General features: G+C 44.4%; 1 protein-coding gene across 1 annotated transcript in view; it reads left to right on the forward strand.

The window, feature by feature from the left end:
* The window catches only part of FLT1 (fms related receptor tyrosine kinase 1), a 146,209-nt gene that overhangs the window by 100,459 nt on the left and 29,317 nt on the right, over positions 1-16,433 (forward strand). The window contains exons 16-17 of the mRNA XM_054015378.1: positions 2,233-2,339; positions 13,949-14,084. Coding sequence (XP_053871353.1) covers positions 2,233-2,339; positions 13,949-14,084 — 243 coding nt within the window. The remainder of the gene's footprint in view (positions 1-2,232; positions 2,340-13,948; positions 14,085-16,433) is intronic.

Here is a 16,433-nt window from a genome sequence, read left to right on the forward strand (position 1 = left end):
ACGAAAGAGAAAATCGTCAGGATGAGAAGTGAAACTGACGTCCTAACTACCTGCGTTCACTACAGAGGCTGTGACTTCTTCACAAGAGTAGGGTTCTTAAATCTGCCAATTGAGCCGAATCCCAGCTTAGATAAGGATGTTCTACTGACCTAAATTGTCCTTGCAGTTTCAAATGGATACACTATCCTCCTTCATGTCACTTCTTAACAATTGCATAGCATACTGTAGCGGTGAAAAAGCTGCTGCGTTCCACTTCAGCTTGTGGGTGCCGTGATTTCTGTGTTAAGGAATCAAAGGGGTAACCGTGTTAGTCTGGATCTGTAAAAGCAGCAAAGAGTCCTGTGGCACCTTATAGACTAACAGACGTATTGGAGCATGAACTTTCATGGGTGAATACCCACAGGACTCTTTGCTGTGTTAAGGAATAGTGACAGACACTCTTTCCCCTCCAGCTGCTGCTGAATAAATGTCAGAAACTATTCCTTGTAACCTGCACAAGCACTGAGTCACGTTCACAGGATAAACAAGAATATGGATGTGTAAATACACAGTCTGGAGAAGGTCCTGTATTATGTTAAAGGACAAATAGTCTGCAGCTCAAAGCACATTTGTCATAATAACATTATAAAGGAAAGCATCATTTGCATTGTATTTGAAATTGAGTTGCTTTTTTTAAGTACTCACACCTGAGAGAGATTAATCACATCCCAGGGTTTGGAAAAATAAATGCCTTGAATCTCAATTTGTAGTTGTATTCATATTTTTTATTTTGCTAGAACTTACTCTCATAGCTCCAATAGGGACATGCCTGAGGAGTCTTTTAAATATTGGACATGAGCAGGAATCTGATTATCACCTTCACAATTCCTGCATGGCAGACTTGTCACCGCTGCAGAAAACAATTCAAACACTGAACAAAGCTCTGCAGACTTGTTTAAAACTAGGCACCACATACCCCTTAGTTACCCTATCAGCCCACCAGTGAGACATCACTCCTTCTTTCAATTGTCAGATATGGTGCCAAATTTCAAAACTGCTGCAAGTGTGGCCAACTAAAAATGGTGAAATCATGCTCATAACTGCTGTGCCATGTCCCCTCTCTCTCCATCTGAAAGCTGTGCACTTGAGTCTGAATTGTGAGAGTATCACAATAAGGGACGGAGCGTGGGTTTTTGCATTTACTCCCAATAAGGGAGCGTATCATTGTGACATGATCACAGCATTTGCAAAACATTCTGCTGTGAAGACATTTTATGAGACCCGAAGAAACAGTATGAAATGAAATTTTATTCTGGATATTTTTTAAGCACCAGCAGGAGATTTAATATTTTCTTCCTGCTCCCGTTTTTCTCATTTGTAATTTCTGCATTGATTTTGATCAACTCTCCCTACGCTCACTACGGGTATGTCTACACTGCAAATAAAAACCTGCGGCTGGCCCATGCCAGCTGACTCGGGCTGCCGGGCTGTTTCATTGCAGTATAGACTTCCAGGCTCAGGCTGGAGCCTGAGCTCCGGGGCCCTCCCACTCCCAGGAGTCCTAGAGCCCGGGCTTCAGCCCAAGCCCGGAAGTCGATACAGCAATGAAACAGACCCACAGCCTGAGCCCTCTGAGCCTGAGTCAGCTGGCAAGGGCCAGCTGTGGGTGTCTAACTGCAGCGCAGACCTACCCTAAGGGTGTGATCCTGCCAGCCATCACGTGGTATAGAGGGGGTGCTGCTTGGAAAGGCACATGTGGGATCTGACCCCGCACCACTGATGTCCGTGGGAGTCACACAAGAGGCTGTACAGGAACCACTGAGGGCCGAGGCTGGTCATAGCTGGGGCAATGCTGCTAAGCTCTCCTCCCTGCAGTGGGAATAGACAGCAAAGCAACCAGTTTCTTGAAAAACAGGTACTCCATCATCACATCTCTAATGTCACAGGCAAGTGAGCCACCTCTTAGCATTTTGCTGCCTGTCCTACGCTATCTCCCCAACCCCCAAAAAGGATTGAGCTCTGCGCTAGCACGCTCTCCAGCAAGGGTGTCTAGAGTTTAATTTCAGTGTGTGTATTGCAGTGGGTTTTGTCCCGGGGGTGAATTTTTCTAGGTTCTGAGAGCCGTTAACATCCCTGGAAAGGAAGTTGGTCGTTACTGATATGTTCTTCAGATACAGTTTAAATGCCCAGGGAAAGCAAAGTCTGCTGTTCGGAGTGTAGTTCTATAAAATGTTTGTTACTTCATTTCCCCAGGAACATCAGAGAAATCAAACCTGGAGCTAATAACTCTGACATGTACCTGTGTGGCTGCTACGCTCTTCTGGCTCCTATTAACGCTCTTTATACGCAAGCTAAAAAGGGTAAGAACAGTTGAATAATTACTATGCTTCCCCCTGCTCCACTTTTCGCACTGGTAATTGCTCTGGTTAGAAAATGTTCCTACTGCAAATGAGATTCATGAACATTACATTCATTTACCTGGTCCTCTACACCAGGTGCAAAGTGGGTGCAAAATGCTAATCACTTTGGACTGTAAATCACTACAGAAGGTGCAAAGCAGGAGTGAATCAGCTGCTAAGGTCTAGAGCCTCAAAGATGTTTACACACACAACTCCCGTTGATGTCAGCCGAAGTGAGGCTATGTCTACACTACCGACCTGCAGCTGTGCTGCTGTAAGGTCTTTCATGTAGCTGCTCTATCCTGCTGGCATAATTAAACCATCCCTAATGAGCAGTGGTAGCTATGTTGGCAGGAGAGTGTCTCCCGCTGACATAACGCTGTCAACACTGGTACTTCTGTCGGTGAAACTTATGTCAGTCAGGGGTGTGTTTTTTTCACACCCCTGACTGACAAAAGTTTTGCCGACAAAAATGCTGGTGTAGACACCTTTGAGGATCTGGGCCTAAGTGCCTGCGAATGTTGACTCTTCAGGGTAAATAGAAAAACAGGGTCTGGAAAGGCCGGGTCTTTGCACTGGTGTAACTATGTCACTTAGGGCTGTGATTTTTTTTTACTGAAATAGGTGTACCAGTACAACCTCTACCATGGATGCAGTAATACCAGGATAAAAGGTGCCTTGTACTGGTGTAACTTATTCCCCTTCCCTCAGAGGAGTAGCTACACTGGTATAAAGCATTTTTATATCAATATAACTGTGTCCAAAAGCCTTGTCTGCACTACGGGTTATTTCGGTATAACTTACGGCACTCAGGGGTGTGAATAATCCACACCCCTGAGAGACGTAAATTATACTGACCTAAGCACTGGTGTAGATAGCGCTATGTCATCGGGACATAGCTACTGCCTCTCGCGGAGGCAGGAGTTATTAAGCCGACAGGAGAGTTCTCTCCTATCGGCTTAGAGTGTCTCCACCACAAGTGGCGCAGCATTGCAGCTGCACCAATGTAAGTGCTGTACTGTAGATGTAGCCTAAGGGAAGTTGTACCCCTTGTGTGTGTAGAAAAGCACTAAGGTCACTTTACAGAGATCTGGCAGTGTAAAGCACTAAGGTCACTTTACAGAGATCTGGCAGTGTAAAAGGGTCTTAGTGTAAACTTAAAATGTACTTTGTGCCCACTTTAGGGCCCCTTTACACTGCCACGTGGTGTAAAGTAATCTTAGGCCTTGGCTACACTTGCAGCTGTACAGCGCTGTGAGGTAAACCTGTCTTCGTACAGCTGAGTAGGGAAAAGCGCTGCAGTCTGTCCACACTGACAGCTGCCAGCGCAGTGGCGTGGCCACACTTGCAACATTTGCAGCTGTGTTGGGAGCGGTGCATTATGGGCAGCTATCCCAGCATTCATGTGGCTGCAACGTGCTTTTCAAAACGGGAGGATGGGGGGTGGAGTGTGACAAGGAGTGTGGGGGGGAGAGAGTGTGCTTTTTGGAGCGTGTCAGCACTCTATTTTGCAAGTTCCAAACTCCCGGCCCCCTGCTCATTCATTCACTCACTCAAAGCAAACATCAAACTGTTTGCTTTTTCTCTGTGGTACGAGCTTTGAAACCGGCACTTCCGCATTCCTGCAGCCGGTCACAACAATGGACAGGATTGGCCACTTGACAAGGTGATCAGTACAGCGCTGCAGGTTGATTCCTGGTACACACTCACAGGGGAGAGTTGTAGCCACGCCGCTGTATCGCTTATGCTTCTCGAGGAGGTGGAGTACCTGCAGCGGTGTACTCAGGGAGATACAGCGCTGCAAGTGCCCTGCCAGTGTGGACGGGGAGTGAGTTACAGCGCTGAAGGAGGCTTTACAGCGCTGTAACTTGCAAGTGTAGCCAAGGCCTTAGTTTAACTGAGGCCATGTCTATGCTATAGAGGCTATGCCGGCATAGCTATGGTGCTGTAGCTATGTTGGCATAATCCCGTAGTGTAGACTCTTCCTATACCGATGGAAGAGGTTTTTATGTCGCTGTAGGAACTCCACCTCCCAACGACGGTAACTAGGTTGACAGAAGCATTTTCCCATTGACCTAGCTGTGGCCACATTGGGGGTTAGATTGGCACAGCTACATCTCTATGGAGTTGTGACCCAGTGGTGCCTAGTGCAGCCCTCACTGGAAATGCCAAGGTCAGGGCAGGCTGCAAAAGGGAGAGCAGATACTCCCAAGGCTGGTGAGTAACACTGAAGTTAAACTCCCCAACCAATCATAAACTGTGCTTCTGATCCCCCACACTGGTTATCAAGCAACAACAACAACAACAAAATCACACAGCTTCCTTATTACATTCCAGTTCTCTGGCTCCCAATCAGCAGCTAAGTCCAGTATAGTGAGAAGTTGTTTTAAAACTCTGTTCACTATACAAAATGTTCTTCTGATCCCAAAGGGTCAGCCACATTGCCAGGTCAATATTAGGTTGGATCTTACCCAAAATACCATGCTGCCAGCCAATCCTTTAGTGTCTAAAACTAAAGGTTTATTATAAAGAAAAAAGAAAGAACAAGAAGAGAGATGTCACATGGTAAAGCAGTCACATACATACAAAGACTTCAAAGTCCATATATCAGGTTCCTAGCAGTATTGGTGAGTTTTCTGGCTTGAAAGTCCCTCTGGAATACATTCACAGCTTGGAGACGTCATTCAGTCCTTTGTTCAGAGCTCCAGTTTGTAGCAAAGTTCCTCCAGAGGTAAGAAGCGGGACTGAAGACAAAATGGAGATGATGCAGCTGCTTTATATATTCCTTTTGCCTTGTGGCTTGTACTTCCTTTGTTCCAAACACAAGCTGTCCAGCACATGGTATGGAAAAACCTTAGAGTTCTGTCCATAGGCATGCCTTACATGCCTTGCTGAGTTATAAGGTGTAGTTGCTGGTTCCTTTCAATGGGTTCATTATATAGTCGATGGCCCTTGGTGGGCCATCAAGCTGGCTCAGTGCTGATGCCATTCTGTCTGAGGGTGTCACCCAGAGACACAGCACAAGTTTAGAAATACAGATATGCCCTACATATCTATAACTCATAATACAAAGGTGATACACACATAAAAACAAGATTATCAGACTTGGCAAATTATAACATTTTTGCAGATACCTTACATGGCATATCTGGCACAACTCATTGCAATTTTACAACATTGGTATTCACAGACAGCTGCAGCAGCACAGGAGTCTGCAAACAGAGCTGTAAACAGGGGAGTTTGAGTGGGAGTTTGCAAGGGGAGTTTGCAAGGGGAGACTAAGCGAGGCAGGCAGAGGAACAGACAGGCTAGTGAAGGGAGTGTGTGGTGTTCTGGCAGTGTTTTGGTGCTCGTTGGGGTTTTTTTTTTTTTTTTTGCTGTGGCTAGTGGTGTTTTGGTTTGGTTTGTGTTTCCCGGACTAAACAGGATTTAGAGGGGAAGGCTATGACAGATACAGAGGCAGCAGTGGTAGTGACCCAAGCAGTGGAAGACACAATGAAGATGACTGGATGTGGAAGCTGCAGCATGTATATGATCCTGAAGGGGGTACCTGAAAAGAGTTTTGTCTGCATGAAGTGCTGCCTGATAGAGCTGATGGAAGAAAAGATCAAGGATTTGGAGATGCAGGTGGAAACTCTGGTTGAGTTTAGAAGGGGGTTCGAGCAGATGATGGAGCAAAAACACGAGGAGGCTGAAGGGAAAAGCTCAGACTTGCAGATGGAAGCAGGACCAAAGAACTCTGAGGGGAGACTGCTGGGTGAGGAAAGTGGACAGTGGAAGCATGTGACTAAGAGAACCAGGCAGAGGAAAAGACAGGCTAGTGAAGGAGAAATAGAGCTCAGGAACAGGTTTACAGAGCTGGAAAATGAAGAAGGGGCACAGCAGGTGACCACTGAAGGTGAGAGGGCAAGGAAGAAGAGAAAAGCAGCTAGTCCTATAGGAAGAGGGGAAGAGTCAATGGAGATACCACCACCAAATATGAGCCCCAGGAGGACATGGGATGGGTTGCAGAGGATTGCAAGGGAGAATAGGAATTGAGAGGACTTGCAGCCAGAGGGAACAGGGGATAGACCAGAGAATCGCACCATCACCAGGAAAAGGCAGGTCTACGTGATTGGGGACTCCTTACTGAGAAGAATAGACAGGCCTGTAACCAGAGCTGGTCCAGAGAACAGAAGGGTGTGCTGTCTGCTGGGTGTTAAGATACAGGACATGGACCTGAGGCTGAAGAGGATCCTAACGGGAGCAAGGAAAAAATCCACTGATTGTCCGTCATGTGGAAACAAATGATACAGCTAGATTCTCGCTGGAATGTATCAAGGTAGACTATGCCAGGCTGGGGAAGACGCTTAAGGAAATCGAGGCTCAGGTTATCTTCAGTGGGATTTTGCCTGTTCCTAGAGAAGGGCAACAAGGTGTGACAAGATTATGACAATCAACTGATGGCTCAGGCAGTGGTGCTATAAGGAGGGCTTTGGGATGTATGGCCATTGGGAGGCATTCATGGATGGAGGACTGTTCTCTCGAGATGGACTTCACCTCAGTAGGGAGGGAAATAGACTTCTAGGGTGGAGGCTGGCACAACTGATTAAGAGAGAAAGTTTAAAGAAACTAGGAATTTGGAGGAGATGGTTGGGAGATGTCCAGGTAATCTCCATGCCAGATTTTAACATTGAGAGGGAAGAAAACGAAGTAAGAAAGGATACAGCCATGGGTAGGAGAATGGACATAAGGAGGAAGAGTAGTGTAGATACCAGTCTAATAGGTGATACTGGTGGTAAAATATCTGTGCCTAATCGGGTAAAGAATGTGAGTGAAGCCAAACAGCAAAAATTAAGATGTTTGTACACCAATGCGAGGAGCCTAGGTAACAAAATGGAGGAACTAGAGTTACTGATGCAGGAAGTGAAACCAGATATTATAGGGAATGAATAACAGAAACATGGCGGAATAGTAGTCATGACTGGAGTACAGGTATTGAAGGGTGTGTGCTGTTTAGGAAAGACAGAAATAAAGGCAAAGGTGGTGGAGTAGCATTATATATCAACGATGAGATAGACTCTAAAGAAATAAGAAGTGGTGGAATGGATAAGACATAGTCTGTCTGGGTAAAAATCACATGGACAAGAAAGCTACTAGAGCCTCCTTGGGATAGTGCTTGGGGTGTCCTATAGACCACCGGGATCTGATTTGGATATGGATAGAGACCTCTTTATAACAAAGTAAATACTAATGGGAATTGTGTGATCATGGGAGACTAATTTCCCAGATATAGACTGGAGGACAAGTGCTAGTAATAATAATAGGGCTCAGATTTTCCTGGATGCGATAGCTGATGGATTCCTTCACCAAGTAGTTGCTAAACCAACAAGAGGGGATGCCATTTTAGATTTGGTTTTGGTGAGTAGTGAGGACCCCATAGAAGAAATGGGTGTAGGGGACAACCTTGGTTCGAGCGATCATGAGCTAATTCAGTTCAAACTAGATGGAAGGATAAACAAAAATAGATCTGTGACTAGGTTTTTTTATTTCAAAAGGGCTAACTTTAAAAAAATAAGGGAATTAGTTAGGGAAGTGGATTTGACTGAAGAAATTGTGGATCTAACGGCGGAGGAGGCCTGGAATTACTTCAAGTCAAAGTTGCAGAAATTATCAGAAGCCTGCATCCCAAGAAAGGGGGAAAAATTCATAGGCAGGAGTTGTAGACCAAGCTGGATGAGCAAGCATCTCAGAGAGGTGATTAAGAAAAAGCAAAAAGCCTACAAGGAGTGGAAGATGGGAGGGATCAGCAAGTACAGCTACCTTATTGAGGTCAGAACATGCAGGGATAAAGTGAGACAGGCCAAAAGCCATGTAGAGTTGGACCTTGCAAAGGGAATTAAAACCAATAGTAAAAGGTTCTATAGCCATATAAATAAGAAGAAAACAAAGAGAGAAGAAGTGGGACCACTAAACACTGAGGATGGAGTGGAGGTTAAGGATAATCTAGGCATGGCCCAATATCTAAACAAATACTTTGCCTCAGTCTTTAATGAGGCTAATGAGGAGCTTAGGGATAATGGTAGGATGACAAATGGGAATGAGGATATGGAGGTAGATATTACCACATCCGAGGCAGAAGCCAAACTCGAACAGCTTAATGGGACTAAATCGGAGGGGCCCAGATAATCTTCATCCAAGAATGTTAAAGGAACTGGCACATGAAATTGCAAGCCCATTCGCAAGAATTTTTAATGAATCTGTAAACTCAGGGGTTGTACCGTATGACTGGAGAATTGCTAACATAGTTCCTATTTTTAAAAAACGGGGAAAAAGTGATCCAGGTAACTACAGTGTTAGTTTGACATCTGTAGTATGCAAGGTCTTGGAAAAAAAATTTGAAGGAGAAAGTAGTTAAGGACATTGAGGTCAATGGTAATTGGGACAAAATACAACATGGTTTTACAAAAGGTAGATTGTGCCAAACCAAACTTATCTCCTTCTTTGAGAAAGTAACAGATCGTTTAGACAAAGGAAACACAGTGGATCTAATTTACCTCGATTTCAGTAAGGCATTTGATACAGTTCCACATGGGAAATTATTAGCTAAATTGGAAAAGATGGGGATCAATATGAAAATTGAAAGATGGATAAGGAACTGGTTAAAGGGGAGACTACAATGGGTCATACTGAAAGGTGAACTGTCAGGCTGGAGGGAGGTTACTAGTGGAGTTCCTCAGGGATCGGTTTTGGGACCAATCTTATTTAATCTTTTTATTACTGACCTTGGCACAAAAAGTGGGAATGTGCTAATACAGTATGCGGATGACACAAAGCTAGGAGGTATTGCCAATACAAAGAAGGACCAGGATATCATACAGGAAGATCTGGATGACCTTGTAAACTGGAGTAATAGTAAGAGGATGAAATTTAATAGTGAAAAGTGCAAGGTCATGCATTTAGGGATTAATAACAAGAATTTTTGTTATAAACTGAGGACACATCAGTTGGAAGTAACAGAGGAGGAGAAGGACCTCGGAGTATTGGTTGATCACAGGAGGACTATGAGCCGCCAATATGATATGGCCATGAAAAAAATCTAATGCGGTCTTGGGATACATCAGGCAAGGTATTTCCAGTAGAGATAAGGAGGTGTTAGTACTGTTATACAAGGCACTGGTGAGACCTCATCTGGAATACTGTGTGCAGTTCTGGTCTCCCATGTTTAAGGATGAATTCAAACTGGAACAGGTACAAAGAAGGACTACTAGGATGATCCAAGGAATGGAAAATCTGTCTTATGAAAGGAGACTCAAAGAGCTTGGCTTGTTTAGCCTAACCAAAGAAGGCTGAGGGGAGATATGTTTGCTCTAAATAAATATATCAGAGGGATACATACCAGGGAGGGAGAGGAATTATTTAAGCTCAGTACCAATGTGGACACAAGAACAAATGGCTATAAACTGGCCATCAGGAAGTTTGGACTTGAAATTAGACGAAAGTTTCTAACCATCAGAGGAGTGAAGTTCTGGAACAGCCTGCCAAGGGGAGCAGTGGGGGCAAAAGACATATCTGGCTTCAAGACTAAGCTTGATAAGTTTATGGAGGGGATGGTATGATGGGATACCCTAATTTTGGCAATTAATTGATCTTTGACTATTAGCAGTAAATATGCCCAATGGCCTGTGATGGGATGTTAGATGGGGTGGGATCAGAGTTACTACAGAGAATTCTTTCCTGGGCGTCTGGCTGGTAAGTCTTGCCCACATGCTCAGGGTTTAGTTGATTGCCATATGTGGGGTCGGGAAGGAATTTTCCTCCAGGGCAGATTGGCAGAGGCCCTGGGGATTTTTCGCCTTCCTCTATGGCATGGGGCATGGGTCACTTGCTGGAGGATTCTCTGCACCTTGAAGTCTTTAAACCACGATTTGAGGACTTCAATAGCTCAGACATAGGTTAGGGGTTTGATACAGCAGTGGGTGGGTGAGATTCTGTGACCTGCGTTGTGCAGGAGGTCAGACTAGAGACTATCATAATGGACCCTTCTGACCTTAAAGTCTATGATTCTATGATAATATCCTAAAGTGTCTCCCAGATTCTATACAATATCACCTAAATTTTAAGTGTAGACCACTCAGGCCTACAGTCTTTATGTCTGAGCAAATTCAGGCAAATCAAGTCAAGGTCTGACTACAAGACGTTGCTTCTTCTACTCCTGAGGGAATTCTGCGGCACTGCGCAATGCAGAATTTTGCAGAAATCAATGTCCGTGCAGAATTTCCTTTCCCCCCACAGAAATGAGCTGCAGTGCTGCTGGGCTGTCACTAGGGGCCACTGGACTCAGCAGAGCCCAGCTCACACATAGAAGACACTGCTGGTGGGAGGGAGAGGGAGCTAGAGGGTTCCTGGCAGCTGCAGTTCCCAGCATGCCCTGAGGGAAGGAGAAGGCGGCACACAGGAAATTCTGTGCAAGCCTGGGACTGAGCATCAGGCTGTTTCTCCCTCTGGATCCTTAGGCTTTGTGGGGGAGGGTGTGTGGGTGTCTGGGCAAGGGGGGGTTCCACGGCGGGGCTCTGAGGGAGGAGGTGTGCAGGTATCTGGCTGGAGGGCCCTGTGGCTGGGCTCCGGGGAGGAGGCGGTGCGGGTGTCTGGGCAAGGGGGGGCCGTGACTGGGGAGAGGGCTTGAGTGTATTGCTGGGTGAGGCACCATGGCTGGGCTCTGGTGGGGGAGGGGTTGTGGGTGTCTAGCCCGCCGGCTGGGCTCTGGGGACTGGGGGGAATGAAGGGGGCAGGAACTGGGTTGTGGTAGGGGTTTCTTTAACTCTCTACTCCCAGGGGAATTTTTGTTTGTGTCTGTATTGTTACAGACATGCCTGCTGACAAGTATTTTGAAATAAATTACCAAAATAATTGAAACTGGTATGATTATGTAGTGTTATTTTGACAAATAAAATTTGCAGAATTTTAAAATATTGTGTGCAGCATTTGTAATTTTTTGGCGCAGAATGCCCCCAGGAGTACTCTGCAGCCCATGCCTTAAAAAAACATGATCTTAGGACAGGTCTGCACTACAAACTTATATCAGTATAACTACATCGCTCAGGGGTGTGAAAAAGCCACACCCCTGAGTGTCGTAGTTCTACCGCCCTAACCGCTGCGCTGGTGTAAGCAGTGCTATGTCTGCAGGAGAGCTTCTCCCATCAACATAGCTACTGCCTTTCAGGGAAGTGGAATAACTACACTGATGGGAGAAGCTCTCCCATTGGCGTAGTAGCATTTTCACTTAAGCGCTACAGCAGTGCAGCAGCACTGATGCAGTCTATTAAGTATAGACCTGCCCTGAGGCAATTTAAGGCCCAGTGCTGCATTTTGTTCTGGACACTGAAAACTGCCATTGATTTTGTGAGAATGCAGGGCTAGACCTTTAAAACCATTGTTTCAGTCACTGTATTTCAATGTGTATTCTCCTTCTCTTTCCACCCCAGCACTACACACACACACACACACACACACACACACAATAAAGAGAACCCGGCACGTTTAAGTCTAGCAAAAAGGAGAGTGAGGAGAGAAGGGAAATATAATGGACTACAAATAGATAAAGAGATCTTATAAAGGGGATAAGGACCAATTATTCCCACATGTCATTATGGACAGAATAATTAGTAATGGACTAAACAACAGTTGGGAAATGGTTAAGTATTATAAATAAAATTTGCAGAATTTTAAAATATTGCTACCGGTCTGGACACTCACATGCCACAAAACCAGGGAGGCCAACTTCTAGGTAACATAGTAAAGGCCTCTTCCCATTCAAAGGTTTCCATTCAGGATTCTCTATTTAAGGTTCTCTAAGTTTCTGTTATAAATCCCTAGTCTTAAAGATTTATGGCTGGAATATAAAAATTAGCTCTAAGCTACAACTTCATATTTAGGGCTCAGGCAGAAATGTGGCAGCTACAGCAGCTACCACATCAAAAACAATTTCATGCTGTCAGAGAAATAGAGCATCTTCTTAAAGTCATGCGCACACCCCCCCCGACATGTATTTGCTCTGTGTCACACTTTTACTTCCACTTTTACTACAAATATAGGGCTGAATCTCCAACAGTGCCCAGGATTTGGTGCTCAGTGCAGCCAAGGAGAGAGAAGGGAGCTCTATGCCATGTAACTGCTCCTCTGATCCTGGGAGTGATATGACAGCCTAAGAGCTGTTTCTAAGTTGTGCCAGCTGGAGAAGTGCAATGAGGATCAGCTGGTGCACCATGTGCCCTGGCCCTTCCCCATCCCTGCCCAGGCACACCCTCTCTGTAGAAAGCAGCAGCAGGTCAGAAGCAAATATTGCAGACTTTGTGCCACTCAAGGATTCCCCTACTTTGGAGGAATCCTCAGTTGTCCTATTAGGGAAGTTTACAGGGTGTTTTGGACACAGCACAAGAGTCAGGAAGTTACCCATAATTTTCAACATGCTTCTTTCCTGAGGTCTTCCTACTTACAGTGTGTGCATTTTCCCTTTTAAGCAATGTAGTGAAAACGTTTTCAGGAAGGAGGACAATTCCTGGCAATGGAGGAGGCGAGCTGCAAGCTACAGAGCAGCTTGAGTAGGAATTGGAAGTATGTGGATGTGGGTGTAAGATGTAGGCGACAATAGTCTATTGCTGTTTTGGCATGGCTAGATGGAAAGCACCCTGATGCTCATTTCCATGAAGCTTGCACAACTTCCAGCCCATAGCCATGAAGACAGACTTTATACAGGCCGAGATTTTCCCTTTGCCACACAAATACAAGCGCTTCCTATGACTATGCAGAAATCTAGCTGAGGTTATTGGTAACTCTGCATGCTCACAGAAGAAAATAAGTTTCAAAATGCAAACTGATGTACAGCTATAAACCTTTAGAAGGAATGTGATTCCTTACATTTCTCATGGGAAGGCAGCAATTTGTTTTGGGGAGGATGCTTTTCTGGGCCGAAATCTCATTAAGAATTTCTGAGTATTTGAAAACTGTAACATACAGTTCAGTACAGACTAAGTCTAAGTCTTGCACAGCTCAAACCACATCTGACCTTTCTCTGTTGAAGTCACAAAAGAAAAAACCACTGACAGTTGAACTCCCATCTGTTGCATGTACAAATGGTGGAGGAGAGGAGTGGAGGTGGCAGAGGGGTTGTCGGGGGATGGTTTTTTTGGGGGAGGGGAGGTTGTACAATCATTCAGCAAAAGTTATTTTCAGCAATGGTGTTGAGTCCGTTTCTGAAAATACTTCTTACTTCTTTAAAGTACAGAGTCTATATCCCATGGCAATTATTTGCGTGAGAATTCATATGGATTTAATTGGAGAAACTGACAGCATTATGTATGAGAAAAAGGAGGAGGAAGGGCTGGTATAAAAAGAAAAATGTCACAACATTAAATAACAGAATTTTTAACCGATTTTATATTGGAGTGTGAAACATACGTCCTTATGGGGGGAGGTGCTTTATGTGCATCTGTCAGATCTAATCAACTTGCAAGCCTTGACCAAAACCAGAAGCTGCTGCCCACTTCTGTTTTCCATCTGGTGGTGACTTTGAAATGTTCTTGATTTCCTAGCCTTATTCTTCCGAAATAAAGACCAATTACCTGTCAATCATAATGGATCCTGATGAAGTCCCCTTAGATGAACAATGTGAACGTCTTCCATTTGATGCCAGCAAGTGGGAATTTGCAAGGGAAAGGCTGAAACTAGGTAATATGCTTGTTACGGTATTAACACACAGCACATTGCCTTTGTGTTTATCAAACTAGATGTGTTTGTAATTAGAGCCTACAGACAGGCAGCTGACCATGTATTGCAGTTCTGCAGGGCAACTCTACACTTGATTGTTAGTGAGCTGTTATTGTTCTTCAGGTGAATTATCATCAAGATCTAAAATTGCTATTACCTGGCTTTCCGTATGATTAGACTCCAGCAGTGGAGTACTTTCAGTCGTTTTATCTGTAGTACACATAGGGTTGCTTTGTATTTCTTAGGAACTGAGATACTATAGAACATAAAATAAAAACAAAGGCCAAGATTTTCAAACCTGGGAGCCTAAAATTAGTTTCCTGAGTCCATTCTGAAGCATCTAAATAAGTGGCCAATTGCAAAGGTGCTGAGCACCCAGTAGTCCCTCCTGAAATTAATGGGAGCTTTATTAGTAGTACTGTTATTTAGAAGTATTACAGCAATGCCTAAGAGTATGTCTACACTGCAATTAGACACCTGTGCCTGGCCCATGCCAGCTGATTCAGGCTTGCAGGGCTCAGGCTAATGGGCTGTTTAGTTGTGTACATGTTCAGGCTCAGGCTGCAGCCCGAGCTCTGGGCCCCTCCCAGAGTCCCACCTCACACTTATTTATTGTATTTATTCATCTACTGATGAAAACGCTATACAAGACTTAGGTATTGTTATTTAGGAGCCTAACTATGGACTCAGGAGTCTAACCTTAGGCATCCATCTTTCCCATAGCCTAATTCAATTCTCACTTACCAAGGGGCAACTGCCTGTGCAAATGAGGGCAGAAATGAGCCCATATTGTCCTGTTTGAGTTTTCCTCTAACCCACTCTGTTTTACTTCTTTTCTTCAAATTTATAAAAAGACCTATTGGTGTTTCTCCTATGCATGGGACACCTATCCCATACATTAAAATGCACAATAGGAGATAACAGAAACGACTGGCCATGCCTAAATAAATATCCATAGAACCTTCCATCCCCTAGCCATCCAGTCTTCAAATGCCTGAGTGGAAACAAAACCTGGGTTTTGAAGTACTCCTTTAAGCTGAAGGAGTCTGAGCTCCGGCAGACCATGGGAAGGCGCAAATTGCAAAGTTGAGAACATCCTGCTGGCAGCTCTCAACCTCCAACTCCAGCGTCAGCACCGATCTCAGTTATGGCAACATGGCCACATGTCCTTTCAGTCACAAATTAGACGTCAGCCAATCCAAGGTGCTAAGGTGACAGTGGCTGACACACTGTGGACTGAATCAGGGACCTCCAGAACTAAAAGCATGAGTTGCTACAGCTTGAGCTAAAGATACATGGATCTCTAGCTGGGGGCTGTAACAAACTCACACTTTCTGGGGCTTTGGCACAGAGGAAGATCTGTGCATATCCAGCCACACATTCACCAGTGCATTGCACTAGCACACAATTCAGATCTCACTTAATTTATCTGCTATACAGGGTGCAGGGTGAGCAGTATGTGAATAAGTACAGCCAAAATATTTAAATGGTAATTTTTAACACCTGTACATTATTTTGTGAATGCCGAAGCATAAAATCTTGTTGGGAGTCTCCTCGTCTGTGAAAAGGTCTTAGTGCATCAAGAGTTCAATGTGCATAAACTACATGGAAAGAATCAAGTAGAAATAGAAAATTTGTTAGTCTCTAAGGTGCCACAAGTACTCCTGTTCTTCTTTCTAAAGTTCTCTGAAATTCCAAGGAAAATTTGTCTGAAATGGGTTTTGTTTTGTTTTTTTTAGAGAGGTTTGGAGGTGAGCTGTGAAAAGTAAAAAGAGAACAGGGAATTAGTTAAAATTGAAAGAACTGGTGTAAACAACTGGTGTAAACAAAAAATATTGACAATGAATGAGAACCAGATTCTGAAAAGTTGGGTCAGCAAGGTATGTTAGGTTAGCACATGCATAGGTGCCATTTACATGGCAGTTAGCCCAACCTTTCAATGACCCTGGCAGCTCTGCAGGGGAATAATCTCATAAACTTGAATAGTTCTTGTATAGTTTCTTCCAATACCAGACGTGTGTGTCTTCCCTTTCTAGCTATTTGTCTTCAGCCTGGATAGTTATTGTAACCAGTGTGAAGAGATTCTCTCTGTTTATATCTCAGTTGCCTTATGTTCCTCATCCATTAGTCCATATTATTGATGTAACATCCATACAAAGGTGTAGGAGGACTTCCTCCTCACCCCCTGAGGCTACAAGTGTTACAGAAACCAATCCATACTAACTCCATTGAATTCAGGGGACATCCTCCCAATTTAGATGAATGGAAATGAAATTAAATGCTAGCCCCTAAATTAGATTGTAAAACTCT

This window comes from Malaclemys terrapin, chromosome 1, assembly GCF_027887155.1.
Source record: "Malaclemys terrapin pileata isolate rMalTer1 chromosome 1, rMalTer1.hap1, whole genome shotgun sequence".
NCBI lineage: Eukaryota > Metazoa > Chordata > Testudines > Emydidae > Malaclemys > Malaclemys terrapin.